This window comes from Macrotis lagotis, chromosome 3 (genome assembly GCF_037893015.1).
Source record: "Macrotis lagotis isolate mMagLag1 chromosome 3, bilby.v1.9.chrom.fasta, whole genome shotgun sequence".
Classification (NCBI taxonomy): domain Eukaryota; kingdom Metazoa; phylum Chordata; class Mammalia; order Peramelemorphia; family Peramelidae; genus Macrotis; species Macrotis lagotis.
Genome location: NC_133660.1, coordinates 259,488,376 through 259,509,944, shown reverse-complemented (window position 1 = coordinate 259,509,944; position 21,569 = coordinate 259,488,376). Strand labels below are relative to the sequence as shown.

General features: G+C 39.6%; 1 protein-coding gene across 10 annotated transcripts in view; it reads right to left on the bottom strand.

The window, feature by feature from the left end:
* The window catches only part of CD44 (CD44 molecule (IN blood group)), a 91,266-nt gene that overhangs the window by 53,565 nt on the left and 16,132 nt on the right, over positions 1-21,569 (bottom strand). For all 10 annotated transcript variants that reach the window (XM_074230468.1, XM_074230470.1, XM_074230469.1 and 7 more), the window contains exon 2: positions 2,739-2,904. In XM_074230468.1, coding sequence (XP_074086569.1) covers positions 2,739-2,904 — 166 coding nt within the window. The remainder of the gene's footprint in view (positions 1-2,738; positions 2,905-21,569) is intronic.

Below are 21,569 nucleotides of genomic sequence, written 5' to 3'. Positions count from 1 at the left end.
ATCACAGATTTAGGATCACCTTGTCCAACCCCCCCCAATATTACAGATGAAGAAACCCATTTTGTAAACTAACCCCCTCCTTTTACAGACAAGTCTCCAAAAGGTGTGCCCACAGTCACCCAGCTCAGCTGGGGTCTAAGATAGGTAAGCTGTTGCCAAAATCTTTGCTCTTTTCTGGCCCCATGTGACATAACGAGCACACTACTTTTCCTAGGAAATGCTATATAACTGGGAGATGTTATTTCAGTTAGAACTTCCTTGTGTCATAGGCATATGAAAGTGTTTCTACCTCTCTCAACAGATATGATTTTGAACACTTTAGTGGCTCTGTTTAAAGCCTATAAGATCTCCTGTGCATGTTTGTGCATTGTTTGTTTATCCTTCACCCTAGAAAGCTAGAGTTCATTCTGTAAATGGGAGTTTGGTGTCTTGGATCTAGATGGAATCATAATTGTTTATTGATCAAAGGGGCCTCTGGAAACCTATCAGTCCAGCCCTCTCAATATACAGGATCCTAGATGTAATAAATGACTAGGGCAGAATTCCAATTCAGATGTTCTGACTCCAGATTTGAGGGTATCTCATCCAATGTCCTCCTCTTACCAGTAGAGAAAGTGAGCCTCAAAGAGGGAAAATGCCTTGGGGAGCTAGGAGCTCAATTCTACTCAAGTTTCCATGGTTATCTCTGGAGAGAGAGAGAGAGAGAGAGAGAGAGAGAGAGAGAGAGAGAGAGAGAGAGAGAGAGAGAGAGAAGAAGGGGAAGCTGTGGGTCAACACAGGAAACTGCAGAGCAGGCAATGAGATTACATAGAAAACTTCAAATGAAAATGAAGAACTTTCCATCTGTGGTCATCTCTGTTCCCAACTGCTAGTGGATCCTGCTGTCTGAAGACCAAACAAAGACAGATGATCTGTTTTGTAAATGCAAAGTAGCCCAGGATGGGTTTGCAGACATAAAAGGTGTATGGGAGGGGACAGTGAAAGAGGGAGTGCTTTGGAAATCCCTATTGGTACTTTGAAAATAAGTTTTTTGTTGTTTTTTTAATGTCCAAGAAAAGTTTTGTTTGGTTTTAGTATCTTGTTTGTTTTTTAATGTCCAAGTTGGTTTTAGTATCTTGTAAATGGTGTTTTGTTTTTCCTTCTCAAAAGGGAACAAATGAAAAAAAAGAAGAAAAGAAGGGAAAAAACAGAAAAGAGAAGGAAAGGAGGGAGGAAAAGAAAGAAAGAGGGAAAGTGGAAAGAATGAAGGGATATTATTTATTAATTTATTATTATTTATTATTTACTCTTTTCTAAGCACAGAGCTTGGCACAGGGAATATTAAGACAAAAATTACCATCACTTCCCTCAAAGAGTTTATATCAGGAAGTTGGGGGTAGGGAGAGATAAAAATCTGTAGATTGGTAAATTCATTCAGAGTATAAACAAGTCAAAGACAATGTCATTTCAGGACCAAATCCTAGAGGAATCAGAAAAGGTTTTGTAGGATGGGATACCTGGGCTAGGTATGCTTTGAACAAATCCAGGGTAACTGAGGCAAAAGAGAGAAGATCATTCTAGAAGGGACAGCAGTCTAATTCAATATGGCCAGAGGACTATCTGACAAGTAGAACAGAGAGTACATCAAAATGACAAAGAGAGGCAGCTGGGTATCGTGTCCAGGGATCCAGATCTGGCATCAGGGAAAGCCAAGGTCAATTCCCTTTTCCAACACATAAGAATTTCATGACTCTCAGCAAATCCTTAAATATTGTCCTTGGGCAATTACCTAAGCCCTTCAAACTGTAGAAAAGTTACCTATCAGAATTGGCAGAGGGAATTTCCACTCTGAAAGTTCTCGTTGTTGTTCAGTCCTTTCAGTTGTGTCTGACTCTCCATGACCCCGTTTGGGGTTTTCTTGGTGGAGATATTAGAATGCCTCACCATTTCCTTCTGTAGATCATTTTAAAGATGAGGAAACTTGTCCAGGGTCACAGAGCTAGTAAGTGTCTGAGACAGGATTGGAACTCACAAAGATGAGTCTTCCTAACTTGAAACCCAGTACTCTATTCACTGTGACATCTAGTTGGTTTTACATACCAAAAGAAAATCACATTTCTAAACCAAAAGAAAGGGGGAGAGGAGAGAGAGAGAAAAAGAAAAGGAAGAACAAGAAAGAAAAAAAAATATGACAAAATAAGAAAAAAAGAGTTCCAGACATGTCAAATCCTAGAATATGAACTATGTAGTGATCTCAAACACTATTTTTCTCTTCTCTCATAGCTCAGACAAATCTATCAGGATCCTCTTCAAAGGCAGGAGAAAACTGGGGAAGCATTTCAGTAGATGACCTGGATGACCTCTTAGGGACTCCCTCTCTATGATTCACAGAAAACTAAGCCAACTAAATTCTACCTGTCATGATAGTTTCAAATTTGCTTTGACAAATTAATAGGTGGATCAGAGTCTTCTGAAGACTGCCCACCAGATGCCATTCTGACCCTCCCAACCACCCCACACCATGCTGTACAACCAACCTGGGATGACTAACCCCTTACCCTTAGGGAACCTGCCCCCCTTTGAAGAGGAAGGAGTTTAGAAAGTCAGAAGACCTGGATAAAAGTCCTGCCTCCACTATTTATTAGCCAGATGCAATCCTGGGTAAGACAACCAACCTCATTTCTCTGAGGTTGAGTTTCCAGATGCATAAAAGTCTATTATTAATGCATGATTATTTTTGTTATTATCATCAACATTACCTGCAAGTCTCGAACCCGATGCTCAATGCTTGTTCCATCTGTGCCAGGGTGGGGAGGGTGCTATTAAAAGCCTTACAAAGGTCAGCAGCCTCAGTTCGGGAAATACTGTATCGGCCATTTTTCTCAACATGATAAACCCCTGCGTACCTGCAGGTTATATTTAATTCTGTAGGTTGAAAGGGAAAAGAAAGAAAGTCAGTTTATTGCTTGGTTTCGCTTAAAGGACAATAATCCACAGAATGTCAAGCCATTAGAATTAACTTAGCTATAAAACTATAATTTGTATAATTATATATATATATGATTTATATAATTAATTTCAAATGTACTATATTAATGATATATATTAATATGCAATATATGATTCAATATATTCTTTCACTAAAATAATATATAATATAACAATCTTGAAAAATAATATAATTTATATAGAAATTTATAATTTATATACATTACTATAGGGCTTAAAAGTTTATAGAGCATTTCAATAATTAGCAAGTACTGAACAAATACCTACTATATGTCAATGCTAACTATTGGAGAGATACAAAGACAAAAGTGAAACAGTTCCTGACCTCAGGAAGCTTACATTCTAATGACAGAAATAAAATGCACACACATATAAATTTATGCAGAATATACATTCACATATTCATATGAATGCGAGGCAGTTTTGAAAGGGAGCAGTTAGGCAGGGTCAGAAAAGGTTTCATGTAAAAATTTGACTTGAGATTTAAAGGAAACTAGGGGGTCCTAAGAAGCAGAAGTGATGTAGGCACATGGATTTGGGTGGTAGCATTTTAATCACATGGGACCAAGCCACCTGCCCCCCCCACAAAAAAAAAAACAGGAGATGGAGTACAGAGTCTGAATACTATCAACCCATTTTAAAGATGAGAAGACAGAGGTTTAGCAAGATGCAATGATTTTCCCAGTGACCCCCAGCAGTACTGGGATGCAATCATACCTCAAATATTCTTGACTGAGTTTTCTTTCCACTATAGTGTAGTGCTTCCCCAAAACCACCCTCACATGGAATTTAATTCTGGGAAAACCTAAGGCAAAGCAATCTCATTCTTAAATCCTCTGAGTGAGTGATCCCCAAAACCTGGCTATTGTGTGGAGTAGAAGTAGTCCCTGGATCGGCCTTCAGAAGATCCTTGCATGGTTGATACATCACACCCTCAAAAGATTTATTGAAAGAAGAGGATATTTTCAGACTAGAGTTTTGAGTAGGGTGGGGCGTGACAGTTGTCTTCAAATGTCTGAATATATGTCATATAGAAAATATACCAGACTTCTGCTTGGCCCCAGAACTAGGGGGCGACGGAACAAAGAGCTAAATATCTATTGAACACAGAAAAAACTTTCTAACAGGAAGCCTAATTAAGAAAAGGGGAAAGGGCTGACTCTGAAAATAGAGAACAACCAAGAAAGGGGAGAAAGGAGGAAGAAAAGAAAAGAGAGAGAAAGGAGAGAGAGAAAAAAAAAGGGAAAAGAGTGGGGAAAGGAAGGGGAGGGGAAAGAGGGAAGAAAAGATGCCCATCTATCAAGGATTCCTGTTCTCTTTTGGATTGAATTGGACAGCCACTCTAATCCTTTCCAACTCTAGAGTTTTTTGACTCTTCAGGCCTTGCTCTGATCTTGATAAGTCACTCAAGCCTTTGAAGTTTCACCTTCATCTGTGAAATGAGGATATTAAAACCTACCCTACTGGCCTCACAGGGTTGTTGGAAGAGTCGAACGAGATCCTATTCATGAAACCACTTTGGTCAACTGTCAGGTAACCCTTTTCTCCACTGCAACTTTTTCCCATTGCTGTCTCCAAATATCACAGGTCAGCATAAAAAATTAAATGGGATTTTGGGCAGAGTTTTTGTGGAAGACGATACGGAAAAAATTAGAAACTCAGAAATATATATATATATATATATATATATATATATATATATACATATATATATGTGTATATATATATATATACACATATATATGTATATATATATATATATATATATATATATATATATAGTATTGTAATAATATCAGCATCCCATAAAAGCAAAAAAAGCTATCCAGACCTCTTCCTGGTATAAGGGAGGGCCAAAAATGTGGTGGTCATGTCATGCTTCTAACCCCTCTGATATGGAAGAGATAACTGTACGAGAAAATGGAAGGCATCAAAACTGGTTTAAGCCTTCCAGGATAAGCATTCTCCTCCTATGCCCAAATGGCCCATATGATAGCTGACCAAAAGACCGAAGCCTTGCTGACATATCTTCCAAGATAAAGAATTCTTTAATTAGTGTATGAAGCAGAAATGCACACATGGACTCTTAAGAGTTTTGCAAAAATTAATCTGTGGTCTCAATGAGAAGCAGAAAATTATACTGTTATACTTGATCTTGTATCACAATCTCTGAAGACTTCAAGAACCTTAATTATTAAATAACCTCATTATTCCTCAGGTAGCATATTATCCCCAATTTACAGATGACTAACCTCAGACAGACAAGGGTAAAGTGATTTAAATAATGCCTGGGAATCATGAAACACCCACAGTGATGAGGTGCTCCTCACTCAGGTTCAGAAACCGATTTTCATCTTCTTTGAACAAATGTATTGCGATTTCCTGCCATTATCTATTTTCTTATTCCCACAGTCCTCTCTCCAGTCCACTCCAAACATAGATTACATTCTCCCTTACACACTGTGTAAAATTGGATGTCATTTACCTTCTCTGGCTCTCTTTTCCTCATTTGTAAAAATGAAAGGTTGAACTAGATGACCTTCCAAAAGCCCTGATACTACATATTCTGGGTTTTTTTTTTATTTTGAACTTAAATGCACACCCAAAAGAGTATTTCTAAGCACTGTGACCTGGATTCCAAATTTTCTTCCAACTCTGTCATTCTGTGATCTATATTTGAAGGTCCCCTACAGGTCTGATAATCTAGGCACCATGTTTCAAGTTTCCTTCTAATAACACTATTTTTTAGGTTTGTTTGTTTTTTTTGCAAGGCAAACGGGGTTAAGGTGGCTTGCCCAAGGCCACACAGCTAGGTAATTATTAAGTGTCTGAGACAGGATTTGAACCCAGGTACTCCTGACTCCAGGGCCAGTGTTTTATCCACTGCACCACCTAGTAACACTTTTATGTTCTATGTTTCCCATTAGCTCTAACATTGTATATTCTATGGTTAATGGTCTGTTCCAGGTCTGTCATTCTATGTTCTAACATTAGCCTAGATCAGAACTTGATCTGGAGGAGAAAACTGGAGTAATAGATCTAGTAACCCTCCCTGGCTGGCTGCCTCAATGCCTTTCCAACTTTTCGGGAAAAAGTTATATTGGAGTAAGACATTAGAATCAGGAAAAAAACAGCAAACTTCTGGCTACTCCTCTCCCCCAGTGCTATCCCAGGGCTATAAAGCTTTCTCATCAGATTACATTCAGAGCCCCATTCAGGAATCAAGGGCTAATTTTCCTTCCCACCCAATATTAAGAAACAGAAATGTGAAGTTAAAGATGTGTATTAACTAAAATAACAAGATAATCCTCATTAGCGCAGATTATTGCAGAGGGCCCCAACCCCTTGTCAGTACTCTCAGATAAAAGCAAATAAAAATGATGGTTCTAGTTCTAAAGTCAAGATAAAGAATTCAAAATGCAACTTCAAGAAAAAGAAGCCAATTTAGAATCTTTCATCTTCTGTGATTATATCTAGAGTGTTCTATTGTTGCAATGAGAACTTTGGCCTCAAAATGTCTTTTCACTTTTTAATGCATACTCTTAATGGCATAAACAGTATGTAAGGCCAAAATATCTGATGGAAATAGACACTTGAGAAATCCTTTTGAAATCTAGAGATCAGATCTGATGGCGTCACTCCTCTGCTTAAAACTCTCTGATGTCTGATTCCCTTTTTGGTCTTCAGAGGAAGTGTCAAACTTTCCTGTCTAGCATTCAAGGTTCTCCCCAATTTGGAGCCATCCTACCTTTCCAAGGATCTCTCTTCCATTTTCATATATATATACATATACATATATATATATATATATATATATATATATATATATATATATGTATGTGTGTGTGTGTGTACCCTGTTCTTTCCCACCTCCATATCATTGTCTATATTGTTTCCTATAGCTTAGGAAGGGAACAGTTACAGGTCAAAAACATTGGGAAAAAAACAACTGTAGTATTAAGAATGATGTGAGAACAAGCTGGACGATCCATGAAGCTGTCTTTTCATCAAGTTTCTTATCACTTATCCTGAACTCTAGGCTTCCAGGAAGATTAGCCCCTGAATTCTAGCTCAAATATTGGAACAATTCCAATTTGCATGACATGACACGCTCCTCAATGTTCAGGAAGGAAAACTTGCTAAAAAACAGTGTGGTGTAGGCACTGAATGTAGGAAGTTGACCGGGAGAATCAGTAGACCCAGAATTTTAGAAATTTAACCTGAAAAGACCTCAGCAGTCAGAGTACAGAACTCTTCATTCTTCACCTGAATGAAAATTTCCCCTCTAATTTACTTGACAGGTAAATGTCTAGCCTTGGCTTAATGAACTTTAATGAGGCAGAGCCAATTCCCACTAAAAACCCATTCCCATTGGGGGAATTTATTTATCTGTTTTATACAGTTGGGTTCACATGCTATGAACACAACTACAAAACACTTTTTATAAGATCCAAAAAATTGGAAAAACACCAATTGCACATGCAAAGGCAGAGCCAACATACCAAAAAATAACTATTTTATATGTCTCTTTGTTCAGTACCATACCAACTATCAAAAAAAAGTTATTTTATAGAGCTAGAAAAAATCATAACAAAATTCATCTGGAAGATCAAACAGTTAATAGCATCAAGGGAATAAAAAAATGTGGAGGAAGATGGTCTAGCCGTACCATATCTCAAACTATACTATAAAGTTCTAATTTATCAAAACAATTTGATACTGCCTAAAAAACAGAGTGATGGATCAGGGGAATAAATTAGGAACATAAGACAGAGCAGTAAATAACCATAGTAATCTAAGATATGATAAATCCAAAAATCCAATCTTTTGGAACAAAACCTTGTTATTTGATAAAAAGCTGCTGGGGAAACTAGACAACTATGATAGAAACTAGGTATAGACCAATATCTTATACCAAATGCCAAGATGTCAAAAAGGTCCATGATTTTATCTATTTTTATGCAGAAGTGTTTCGAAGGATCTGTGATTTTATCAGGGAAGAGAACTCCCATCAAGCACATATAACATATCTCTGTTTTACTAGAGAAATCCTAGGTGATTTCCAGGGATACACAAAGTTTAGTGACTTGTCCAAGGTCATTAGCTAATAAGAAACAGAGACAGAATTAGGACACTGGTCTTTTTTGACTCTAAGCTCAGAATGCCATCTTTGACAGAATACTGTCTTTATACATGAAAAAAAGTTGTGATAAGAATATTTTCCATTGGTAGAATGCTTCATAACATTTATGGCACTCCAATTAAACTATCTATGATATATATGCAAGACAGGATGTTGTAGTAGAGAGAGCTCCAGCCTTGGAGACTCATGTCCCAACTTTTGTTCCCCCTTTGATACACACTGGTTGTGGAACAATGAACCTCTTAAAGCCCCGGGCAACTCACTAAAACCCTAAATTTGGAACAAGTGACAATCCGCAGCAGTAGGATAAGAAACCACTGATAGGGGAAATTTCATCACTGGGATTTCCCAATATCAATACAATCTCAGATTCAATCCAAAAATAAACAAATAAAAATACATCTATAAGGTAAGTCAGGGAGGAGCTAGGTTGGGGAAAGAGTTTGAAGAGGAAGGGAATTTCCCTCCTTGTCTTCAATGACCTTTATTCTTATAGACAAAGAGGAAGCAGGAAGACCCTCCCCCAAGCCCCACCTTGCTGGGTCTCTGGGATATATCTGATCCCCATTGAACAGAAATAGAAAAATAGAAGGATTGTGTCTTGATCAAAGTCAACAGTGGGAGAGATCAAGATAGAAATGGGTGGGAGATTGGGTCTGAAGGTGACTTGTAGCCCTTAACAATTCTATGATCCTGAAATGTTATTCAGAGGATTCCTAGGAATGCAGAAGGTACATCACAATCCTAAAATGACCTGGTCTTCTCCAATGAGATCATCAGAGCTGCTTTTCCCCCCCTTTTTTTAAAAATCATTCCTGCCTTACTATTGCCTCCTTTATCGACACAATTATCAGGGCTCCTTCCAAAAAAAAAGGAAAAACAGACATCCAGCACATTCTTTGAAAGAAGATAACCACCATTTCTAAATAATAAGGGCCTGGAATATTTGGGAGGTCTGAAGCTAAAGGTCCTTGGAGGGGTTCATTCAATCATAGCAACAGCAGTTAACATTTACCAAATGTTTAGGAGGGGAGGGGAAGGGAAGGGAACCACAATGCCTCATCTGCATGGAGGACTCTGGGATGGATTTTCCTAGACCCTAACTATGATTATTAACTCATTTGGATCCAGATCCTATGGCAATAGCTAGAGAAAGAAAATGGGAAGTGAGCTGGATGGTGATAAAGCTTTTCAAATTGTTTATATTCACTTCTATGATATTTATCATTAAGAAAACAATCTGAATTCTTCTTTCTCTAAATCCACAGCAATTAGCATATATAGTAAATGTTTAGGACATATTTTTGACCCACAGAATGAAATTTCCTGAGCTCATTTCCTGAACTGAAGAGAACATAACACAAGAACCCAATTTAGTTGGTTATTATAACAAAAATAATTTGGAGAAACTGGGAGACTTGGGAGAGTAGAATTAACTCCTGAAAAACAAAATCAACCAAAGAGGTTTTTTTTTTTTTAATAAAACTTTAAAATTGGAAAGGACATGAGAGATAATCTTGTTTAGTCCTAATTTTCCAAACAGGAAAAGGAGTCATCATAGCCAAGGTTATATTCAAAATCTTGTCAGGGGCAGCTAGGTGGTACAGTAGATAGAGCAACAGCCCTAGAATCAGGAGGACCTGAGTTCAAATTTGGTCTCACTTAATACTTACCTAGCTGTGTGACCTTGGGCAAGTCACTTAACCCCATTGCCTTGCCAAGAAAAAAAAGAATCATGGGCAAAACTGAGATCCATTTGTGCATGCAACAAGCATTTTTTTTTAGGTCCTTCAATGGGCCAACAGGACTAATAAACACCGAAAAAATAGTGACAAAAACAATAATTCCTGTCCTTAAACAGAGTTAATATTCTACCAAAAGGGACAATATGTCTTAGATCTTGGATCTCCCAAATCTAGGGCAATTTCCACTACATTTTGCTTGCTTTTTATATTAGGTTGAATTTTTTTTGTTTTGTTTTATTTTTCAAGAGAACTTGAATCCTTGGCCTGTGGTCCTAAGAAGAAGGTATTCCTTTCTTGGCTAATACATAGTAACAAGAACACTGGATTTGGAGTCAAAAATGAGAAAAAAAATCCCAGAGATGATGCCAATATCATCCAGTTAATTAGTCTCTGGATTTGAACCTTGGTCTTCTTTACTCCGTTAGCAACTTCAATAACAAACAGTATTTCATTCTCTCTTATCCTTAAGACATTGCCTTAGTGAATGTTTGCCCAGAAGATCAATTAATGGAATTAGTTTTGTTTGAGTATAATGGTTCCCTTGTTTCTGCTTTAAAGTTGTAGAGTACTATATGTTCAGGCATGTCTGACTCTCCGTGACCCCTTTTGGAGTTTTCTTGGCAAAGATACTGGAGAGGTTTGTGCCATTTCCTTCTCCAGTTCATTTACAGATGAGGAAACTAAGGTCAATGGGGTTGAGTGACTTGGCCAGGATCACGCAGCTACTAAGTGTCTGAGGCCAGATTTGAACTCAGGAAGATAAATCGTCCTAACTCCAGACCATAAACTAACTTCCTTTAAAGTAATATAGAGGACTCTAAATTTAAAGTTGGAAGAAACCTGAGAGTTTCTGGCCCAACCCACCCTCTCATTTAAATAACAGAAGGATCTGAGTCCCTTGGGTTAGAATCTCAATCCTGCTGTCTTGGGTCTCACTTTCCTCCTCTATAAAATAAGGATTTTGATCGGTCTGGTTTCCAAGGGCCTTCCAGTTCTAAAGAATGTCTCCAAAGCATCAATGTTTTCATTCAAAAATGTCTCTGCTGTGGCCCCTGCTTCACTGCCCTAGTGGTCATCTCATCCATCCGAAAGGCCACCAGGGTTGGGTTGTAACTCTGCTACTCAACCCTGGAAGGAACGCATATGACTGGTCTTTGTGAAAGAATTCATTGTCTAGCCATCGTTTGTGAGCTAGGACAGAGAAATCACACGCCAGGGCTGCATTGCCCACTGGCATGCCTGGTACATCCCATGAATTTTGTATGACTCATTCTAACCATAGACTACTGTTCAAAAGGAAGTTGAAGACTGAATAAGCATGGTAAAGATCAAAATATAACTTCAACACAAGCTTTACCTTCTTTTAGGGTTCTTTTAGATCTGTTACTTCTTCAGATAATCAGAAAGAAACCATCACCAACTTCTAGGCAAGTCAGGTTTTCCTGGCTACCGTACCCCCAACCAATTAGACATGAAGATCAGAAATATTAAATCTCTTTTTTTTGCCTTTTAATTTATAGACTAAGACTAGCATTTCCATTTGGGTCACATTTGAATTACCCAAGTAGTCAGAATCATTGTTGTCTCCAGATCTACAGGTCCATGAGCCCAGGCTCAGGCTGATTGGATGGCTGGGTGGTACCGCTGTGCCCTCTGGAAGTCTTTGACCTTTCCCCAGGACTACCAGCTCTGTTTGTATCATCGCCCCCTCAGCCCTCAGACTGAGGGCTATGGAAGGAGCCTGCCCAGAGTTGTCAGCCTGAGGCTGAGGTCTTACTTCTGAAGGATTCTTTGCAGTCAAAAGCCCTTTGGAGAGCAAAGGCCCCAAGGCAGGCAGTTAGGGGGAAAACCACAGTGTATAAGATTGTTTGTCACCATGGAGATCAGTAAACTCATGGCAGCTTCCTCTCTCGACTCTTTTTTTTTGGACGGGGAGTTCTCCTTTAGTAGCAGATTGATGATCATGAACCCCGGATGTGGCAACTTGATTTCAGAGACCCTAGTGGAATGCTTCTCTGTACTAAGGAAGAGGCTTTTCACTTAGCTCCTGTCTACTTTATCAGTCAAAGTTATGTCTACTAATTAAGGATTCCATTTCACAACTATACCCTCTCCCTCTATACCTGGCCATGAATTAGCTCCTGTTTCAGGGAAGCAAAATGGAGGAAACCAAGGGTGGAGTAAATGCCAATTATTCCAATGTAAAATTTAAATCAATTTCTAAAATTTTTTAACTTATTCTACAGATGTGAAATCTAGTCCTCTTTCAACTGTACTCTGCTGTATTCTAGCTCTGCAAAGTTCTGAAGTTTCCAATAATCCTTTCTCCCAATTCCCTAGTGAGGCTCAAGTGAAATGTAAGCTCCCTGTGGGCAGAGACCATTTATTTTTTTTTTCCTCAAAGACAAAGCGCTGTGCCTTGGGAAATAATGAGCATTTAATAATTGTTGAACTGCATTATCTTCATTTTACACTTGGGAACCAGAAATGTGAGCTCCTCAGGGGCAGGAACTGTCTTTTGCATTTATGTATATCTAACACTTATGTTTGGCATATATAGTAGGTGCCTAATAAATGCTTACTGATTGATTAGAATCCTGCTCTTCTGAACAAAGCCCAGACCATGATCTTTCTTTCATATTGGTGAGCATATAAAGTTATGAGAATATTTGGGAGCCACACATGTAAAAAGGGAGATTTATGGGCTGCCATAGCAGAGAGATATTTTTGAGTGAAAACATTGATGCTGTGGAGACATTCTTTAGAACTGGAAGGCCCTTGGAAACCAAACTGATCAAAATCCTTAATTTATAGATGAGGAAAATGAGAACCAAGACAGTAGGACTGAGATTCTAACCCAAGGGACTCAAATCCTTCTGTTATTTATCTCCACCAGCAAATTTGGGGGATCCACCTAATTCAATGTTCACAGAGTTAGCGACAGGCTTGTAGCTCACATCTCTTCCTCTCATGAAAGCTCATCTGAAGTAGGAAATGCATGCCTCAAATAAGGGCCCAAGGGGAATGCATTTTTGATGAGTTTCCATCCTGCTCAAGTCCCAGGACTCATGCAAAAGTCTTTTTTTTTTCCATTTTGTGTTCAGCTGGGGCTGCCCAGATGGAACTTCCTGCTTCTAAGGAAAGTCCATTCATGCAAGGAGCACAGCTTTCAAACTTTCAAATGATGAAAGAAAATTGTTGAAGAAATATTGTTTGTGTCTTTCAAGAAAACTTCTTCAAAATGAAAATAAGAGGTCAACTCAAACCACCTTCTGTCCATCAAGAACAACTCTCCCTGTTTACTTCCTGTTCATGATGAGTTTTAAGTTAGGGTCAGAAACCTTTCTTGACCCGGTTGAAATAAAACTTCACCTCTTTTGCACTCAAAAAAGGGTCTTTTTGTCTCCCTTGTAGCTGGTCTTAGCAATAGAAGTATGATAGATATAAAATGCATGGACCATGGAAATGAAAATGACTCAGGACTAGGAATTTTTGTTCTATCCAAGTCATTATCAGTATTTACCAATCTAGAAACCACAGAACTGAAAACTCCAAGAACTGAGAAGTCATCTTGTCCAATATTTAATGAAAGAATGAATCTCCTCTATAAAGTTATCAACCATGGATTGAATAGCTCTTGTGCTCTTGGGCTAATTATTTCAAGACTCTGTCAATCAATTAACATCCACTATGCTGATCTCTGATCTTTCCTCTCAAATGAAGAGATAATATTCCATAGACTTCATCATCTAGTCCTTATAATCTGGTTTGGAAGCTCGCTCTCTCTCTCTCTCTCTCTCTCTCTCTCTCTCTCTCTCCCTCTTTCTCCCCCCTCCCTTTCTCTCTCTGTATTTCTTCTTTTATCCTCCCTCCCTCTCTTGCCCTTCTTCTTCTTCTTCTTCTTCTTCTTCTTCTTTCTTCTCCATTCTCTCTCTCTCTGTCTCTGTCTCTCCCTCCACCCTTTCACTCTCTCTCTTCCCTTTCTCCTCCCCCCTGCACCCCCATTCTCACCCCACCCTCCTAAGTTACTGTCCAACTAGACAAGCCCAGATGAGTCTCTACCACCTGCACTTTTGGAGGATTTCATTTCCATGTCATTCCTTCAGATAGTAATATACTTCATTCATCAGATATGAGCAGACAGACTCACGAACGGGAAATGAGAGGACAAGCAAAAGTGTGGGAGAATTGGGAGTATTCTGTGATCAGATTACACTATAAAATGTGCATTCCAGCAGCCAGAGAATCAAGTGTCCACTCCAGCCCCTGGGTGGGTGGGGTGAGAAGGTAGAAAGGACCATTTTCGGTGAAGAGAATCACAGTGGAGTTAAGAACACTCTAGAGAGACTCTTCCTAAGTTACTATAAACAATGGCTGTGCTCCCTGCAATGAGTTTTTGCATTGGCTGGGCCAACTCCGTCATTCTTTGCAGATGAGACAATTCCCCTTTGAAGAGCTGCTGAGCAGTACCAGATGGACTTTTCTCTAAATGGTGACCTGGAGCCTAGAGAACTGGCATTGGTCTCTTTGGAGGGTCCCATGCAAGGCAGATGCAGGTACTCTAATCCAATTCTTTCCTGAGGAACAGTGGAGATAAGTTTCAAGCTATCAAATGCATTCTATCCCCACCCCTAAAACTTCAAGAGGGAGGGGAACCCAAGAACAGTGTCAAGAGAGGAGATCCAGAGTCTGGAAGTCCTCCATGCTGGGGATGAGAGGACACCTCCCTCTTTTTTACAGAGAAAGAAACTGAGGTTAAGGGAAATGACCTGTTTAAGGTCAAAAGGACTGAAAATAGTCAATCTAGAATTCAGTCCAGGTCTGGTGACTCCAAATTCAGTGCTGCTGTTTCTGCCACAGCAGAGTGGTAGATTCTCATGTGCTTTTTTTTAATTGACCCTTTGTTTATATGGAAATTATTTTTTAGACTACAGTTCTCTGGGTTTCAGTTTCCCCATCTGTAAAAAAGAGCAATTAGATTAGATGATCTCTGATGTCCCCTTCAACTTTCAATCTATGATTCTTCAAGCTTAGAACCCTAGGATACTTTCCCTTGTCCTCCCTTCTCCCAGTGGACAAATCACTCTGGACAACAGACCAAGATCCGTTCAAACCCTCCTGCTATTTTTTTTAAAGCATATTCACACAGTGAAAAGCCCTTTGTCAATCATACTTTGCACCCCCACGTGAGAAACTTTAGTACATTTATACAGTTCAACACCGGACTGTGATAGAATACAATGTAAATATAAAACGCCCATTGATCTCACATATTGGAGATATGACTTTCCCATCCACAGGACTCAGTAAGGCAAGGACCACCCCAAGCAACTGAAAAAGTCTTACCATGGAATGAACATTTAAGTAATTAAGAAGCTATACAAGGGTCTTGCTATGATAGGAATTTTCTAATTAGGGGGGCGGGGGTAGGAGTTCACTCTTGGGCTCAGGAACACCCAATTTATAATGAAAAAGTTCAGCTGCATTCATAGAATTAGACTCCAGAGCCCTTTCCAGGAAGGGAGGTAAGTTGGGGCTATTGAAAACCTTCCAGAAACCTGGAAGAGACTCCAGAGGGGCCAAGGAGAGTCATAAAGCAATCTGTGAGGCTAAAAGTCCAATCCCCAATTTTTTCAGGTCTCCTTTGTGGGAAAATGATGCATGATTCCCCAAGGGATTCTCCCTGTCCCTTGAGATTTCTTGGCAAAATCTGCCTGGAGGCAGGTCTTAGACCTTTTCTTGAGAGACCAGACTTTCATCACTGATCCAGGGCATGACCTTGGCCAGAAAGCCCTTACCTTTCTTGGATTCCCTTCATGATCAATTGAGCAAATGTCTTAAAGTCTCTGGACCTCGATTTCCCCTTCTGTAAAACACAGGGGCTGGACTAGATGGTCCCTGAGGTCTTTTCCACCTCCAGAGCTCTGACTCCATGGCCACCCTGAATCCCAGGTGCCATCAGCTCCCTCGCCCTTAGACCTGCCCTAGGCTGAGTCCTACCTGCTCTTTTTATCATGAGGCAGGAAGAAGTACATTTGCCCAGACTAGCAGCAGAGCTGATTTACTGTAATTGAACAAGTAAGGACAGAACCTTGAGGGGATTTTCCCTCCTCTTTTTCTTTTACCAGCTGCTGTAGTTTTAAATAAAAAAAAAATGTGACTCATGATACCTCCAAGAGCTGCTTGTAACACTTGGTAACCGTTGCTCGGGTAAACACGTGAGAATTCACAGCTCCAACCTGCCAACTTTCCCTTCCTCCTTTCCCTGCCCCCATTCTCCAACCTTTCCTCAATTTAACATGATCTCATGGATGGAGATTTGGCCCAGAAATAGACTGAAAATCTTCAGCATGCACCGATGAGCAATTCGAACGTACAGTAGAATCAAAGCGGGAAACGTTGGAACTTCCGTTGCAGGGGCCTGCCTTCAAAAACTGAGTCTGTTGTCCGTTGGGCCCTGGGCAAATCATTTCACCTCTAGGTCTGTTTGTTTATATCAATCTAGGGTTCCTAGGAGATGCCACTTCCCTGGGCCTCGGTTTCCTTCACTTCAAGATGAGAAAGTTGAACGAGGACTTCTCCTTCCATCCCTATTCCTGTGACTATTTGCTGGGATCCATTTAGGGGGCCATGCTACGAGACAGTATTTAGACAGTATATAGTACAGACTCACTGGGCTCTAAATCTATGGTCTGATAACACATTCAAAGTTACTAGTGGGAGAGGATGGTAGCAGCTTGGGAGGGAAACTTGGTCCAGACCTTCATGCCATAGCAACCTACTCCAAGCCCCAATCGATTATAGGAATGTCCATCCTCTTCCCCCTCCAGGGACCCTTATTCCCACTCATACATCTCTGTATCCAGACTCACATTAGAAGCAGATGGAAAAATCTAGTCTCCGGAAACTCAACCCCACATTTCTAATTCCCTGCTTCTGAGACAACCAAGAACTCAGTAGCTCTAGATAGGCCAAGAACGCCTGGGAGGCTCATTTAAAAAAAATTTTTTTAATTAAAGAAAAAAAAAACAGGGAGCTAGATCTTCCACTGGTTTTTTTGTTTGTTTTCTTAAAAGAGAGGATGTCTGCCAGCTACAAAACCGGCTGTTGATTTTCCCTGGCCAAGTCATTACTCTATAAGGAAAGAGAAAACAAAGAGAGACAGAGGAGCCCTTTCCTATTCTCTGGGTGACAAAGCCTGGTGATTGCCTGGCAGTGGTGATTAAAAAAGAGAGGGCTGCTCTTGACATGCCCAGGGAGGGACCACATGGAAAGTGTCCTTGCTGTCTGCCAGCAGGGAGCAAAGGGATGATGGCCGGAACCAAAGTTAATGCAACTGAAAACACCCTCTCCAGGAGTCTTCCCAAGCATGACCAAGTCCCCTCCTGTTTTCTCAGAGATGAACATGTCTCTAAACTTTTCACGCCCAGCTTGGAAAGGGAGTTCTCAAACAAAGCATGGAACTTCTTGGGTTGCCCTCTTAAAGGAAACAGGAAGACACTATTTCTGAGATTATCACAACAGACAAGAGAAAAATGGAGGTAAAAGGACAAAGGGAAAAGCAAACCTAGAAAAAAAAATTGTGGCCTGAATTTTTTTTTCCATTTAAATTGGATACTATCTAAATCTGTAGAATGTAAGCTCCATGAGGACAGGGACTGCCGTGTTCTATATGTGTATTTCCCTGGCATCTTGCACAGTGGCTACCAAATGGTAGTGTCCTCTGAGTTTGAACACTCAGAAATAAAATTCCAATTACCTCTATCTTAGTTTGAATCTGGGTCTTTTGACATAGAGCCCAACTCTCTCTGAATTTCACACTGAATACTATCTGGGATTGGGCACACTCTATTGGCGTTATATGTAAATGAGTGTGGTTATCACTAACTTTAGGTAGGAGTATGCTTAAACCATCTTAAACCATCATGCCAAAGTTGCTCTTTTATAAAGCCTTCCATCTCTCCCTCATGAATCTGTTCCAACAAATAACACTGTTCCCCTTAGACTGGTCTCACTGGATTGCCTAGATCACAAGGGTCCTTGATCTTTTTATGTCATGAATCCCTCTGGCAATGTGATGAACTTTATGGATTCTCTCTTGGAATAATCATTTTTAATAGATAAGCAAATAAAGCACAAAATAAGATATACCAATTACAAAGAAAACCAATTATTATGAAATACAGTTATCAAAACATTAAAAAAATGTTCACAGTCCCCACATTGACATTCAGAATTCCTGGCTTAAAGAATGTCAGGATCTTTTGGATTCAAAATGCCAAGCCTTCTTGGTACAGTGAAACAATAGCTTTGGAGTCAGAAGACCTCCCTCCATTTGCTCATCTATTAACAAGGTGGGTGAACTAGATGACTTTTAAAGTTGTTTCTAACCCTATATCTACGAATCTATGAATCTTCAGTCATAGGCAGAATGACAGGGAAGAAAAGGGCATTATGGGAATCAACTTATAAATATTACTTCAGTGATTTTGAGGCAATCTGATAGCATGGAGGAAAGAAGGAGGTGAGGGTTGCCAGTCATGGAGAATGCCACCCTATGGCATTATTGTACCCATGACACCATGTTGGTATTTGGGCTGAGAAGCAAAGAACAAAATCAAAACAACACTGAACTCTAGTCCTCACTAGTTAGTTCTGGGATCCCAGGCAAGTTGATAACTGGTTTCAATGGGTTTTCTCACCATAACTTTGGAGATAATAATAGTTGTCCTTTCTACCTCCCAGAGTTATGGGAGGGAAAGGCCTATAGAAATATAAGGCATTATTAGTATTATTATCATCATTATCACCACAATCCTCATTATCAACTTTATTATACAACACATATATTCCACACCTATTAGCTCATGGGTGTTGGTAGCAGCCTTCCTAGAGCCAAAGACAGAGGGACCAATCAGTGCAATTCAGTTAGGATTTTTTAAGGACTTCCCTGAGCTGCGAGATATAAGAGATATAAGGAATAATCCATATCCTCAAGGAATTATCGTCTATGGCAACATTGCTAGGGTCGTGAAAAATATTGTTCTTATTATAATTAATACAGAAAATAGTTAACAGAGCACATTATAGTCTGCAAAAGTTTTACATATATTATCTCATTTGTTCTTCATAGCAACCCAATAACAATTTTTTTCTTATTTTCTCAATTTTATAAATTTTTTAAATGAGGAAATTAAGTGATTTGTCCAGGATTTACACCGCTAGCTTTTGAGGTGGGACTCAAGAACTCTGGTCTGCCAGACTTCAAGTCTTGTGGTCTATTCACTCCAACTGACTAGTTTCCTACCAGGGTCCTATGACCACTGACAGTCAGTCACATGCTAGAGAAAACGGGGATTATTATATCAATAGTTTTCACAAGAGGATGATGAAGTACTAAGAAATAGGATTAAAACCAGTGTGTTTTGGATCTCTCCTCCCAAGGAGAAGACTCCCAGAAGTCTTGGGGGAAGCTTTTCATTCACACCTTTTCCCTTCTTTTGCTTTAACTGCCTTGACTAGGATTCTTAGAGATGAGTTGCATGGAACTCGTGAGCAGATTTATTGTTGCTGTTCAGTTGTTTCTGTCATGTTCTACTCTTCGTCACCCTTTTCGGGTTTTCTTAGTGGGGTGGTTTGCCATTTCCTTCTTCAACACATTTTACAAAAGAGGAACTGAGGCAAACAAGAATCAGCGGGTGTCAAGGTTCGCAACTAATAAGTGTATCAGAACTGAACTCCGGAAGATTATCCTTCCTGACTTGAGGTCCTTCTATCCATGGTCTAGTGAACGCCAGCCCAGAGTTCAGGATGCAGAATCTATCTCCTACCAATATTCCCCTGTTAGACTAAGTCATGACATTTTAATGTATGCAAACTTGGGAGACCAAGAACGGAGAACAGGAGGTTGCAGGTGCAGATAAGAGCCCTAATCGACTCTTTCATTCAATTCTTTCATCTTCAAAGCCCAACACTGACATTAGCTAATTATGCTCCTATCAACTCCCACCCCACCCCCTCCATGGGTAAAACACAAAATCATAGGGTTCAGACATGGAAGAGAAGGTAGACAGCTTGTAGTTCAACTCTCTCAGTCAATGGAGAAGGAAACTGAGGCTCTGAAAGGTGAGGTGATTTATCCACGGGCACACAAATAGTAGGTAGCAGAGCCAGAATTTGAATTTCAAAGCCATATTATTTCATTTTTCTGTAGTTTATATTTGGGAAGAAATGATAAAGGGAGGGAGACTCAAGAATCCCTTGATTAGACTCAGGATAGAGACCCTGGGTATCTTCCTAGCTCTACATTTATTGACTTGTTCCAAAATAATTTTCTCCACATTTTCACATACATATCAGCCATCATAGGAAGCTTTTTTTAAGAGTTGAAAGGTAATGACATGCCCACTGGTCACATGACCAACATATCAGTCAACAAGCAATCATTAAGCACCTATTAAATTAAATTATTATGGTATTTATTATTAAAGCCAGGCTGAGCTAAGTGCTTAGGGTGTAAATAAAGGCCAAAAATCATCCTGGCCTTCAAGGATCTTACATTCAAATGAGGGAGTCAAAATGTAAATAATTAGGAATGTATGTGATATAAGGGATTTGGGGAACCCTTTAAGGGTCCTAAACTAACATAGTCCAACCCACTCAATTTACAGATGAAGAAACTGATTTTTAGATGATTAAAACTGAATGGGACCTTAGACTCTTTGAGTCTAACCACTTCAATGTATAGATGAGCAAGCTGAGACCAGAAAAGTTAAGTCATGTACCTAAATTCACATACTTAAAAAAGTTTAATGTTTCTTAAGTAAGTAAGGATAGCAAGATTAGTGCACAGTTGAGATGAGGTCATAGATTTAGATCCAGACTGGACCTTGGAGGCCATCTAGTTCTGCCTTCTTATTTTAATACTTCCTAAAGAACAGTTGTGGCTGAACACTTTAATTTAAGCAAATGAAATAGCCCCCTTCTTAAGAAGACCCAATGCTTCATTACTACCTCTAAGAGAAAATGGAAACTCATTTGGTTGGTATTCAATCTCTTCCATTTGTCCCTGTTTTATATTCCCAGACTTCTTTCTCATCATAGACCCTTACTCCAGCCAAAAATGACCAATTTTGATATTCCCTGAATGCTGCAATCCATCTCCTTCTTGTCTTTACAAAAGTTCCTTTCCTTCTTGCTTGGAATATTGTCTCTTCTTATTTCTATCTCTTGGAATTCCTAGCTCAATTCAAGATCCAATTCAAAAGCCACTCCCTACTTGAAGCCCTCCTAATTTCCCATATTGTTAGACTTTCCCAACTTCCTTTACATTTATTTTGCATGAATTTAGTATTTTCTAATTTGTGTACATGCTGTTCCCCCCATGCCGGTAATGACTGGTATCATGAGCTTCAAACCCACATCCTCTGATTCGGGAGCTGTTCCTATTACTATTAGTGATTTGGAGACAGAGGAGATAACCCCTTGTCCCAAGCCACCCAACCCTCCACGATGACCAGAGTGAACAGCTGGTGGTACTTGGGTGTGACCCCTAGTTTCCTTCAGCAGGAGATGAGGGCAATAAACGAGAAATATGAACTGAGTTCAGGGGTGACCCATTTGATCCTCCAGTCAGCAGATACATAAAGGGCATGATATGGGCACACCCAGGATGGACATTGTTCCGGAGAAGG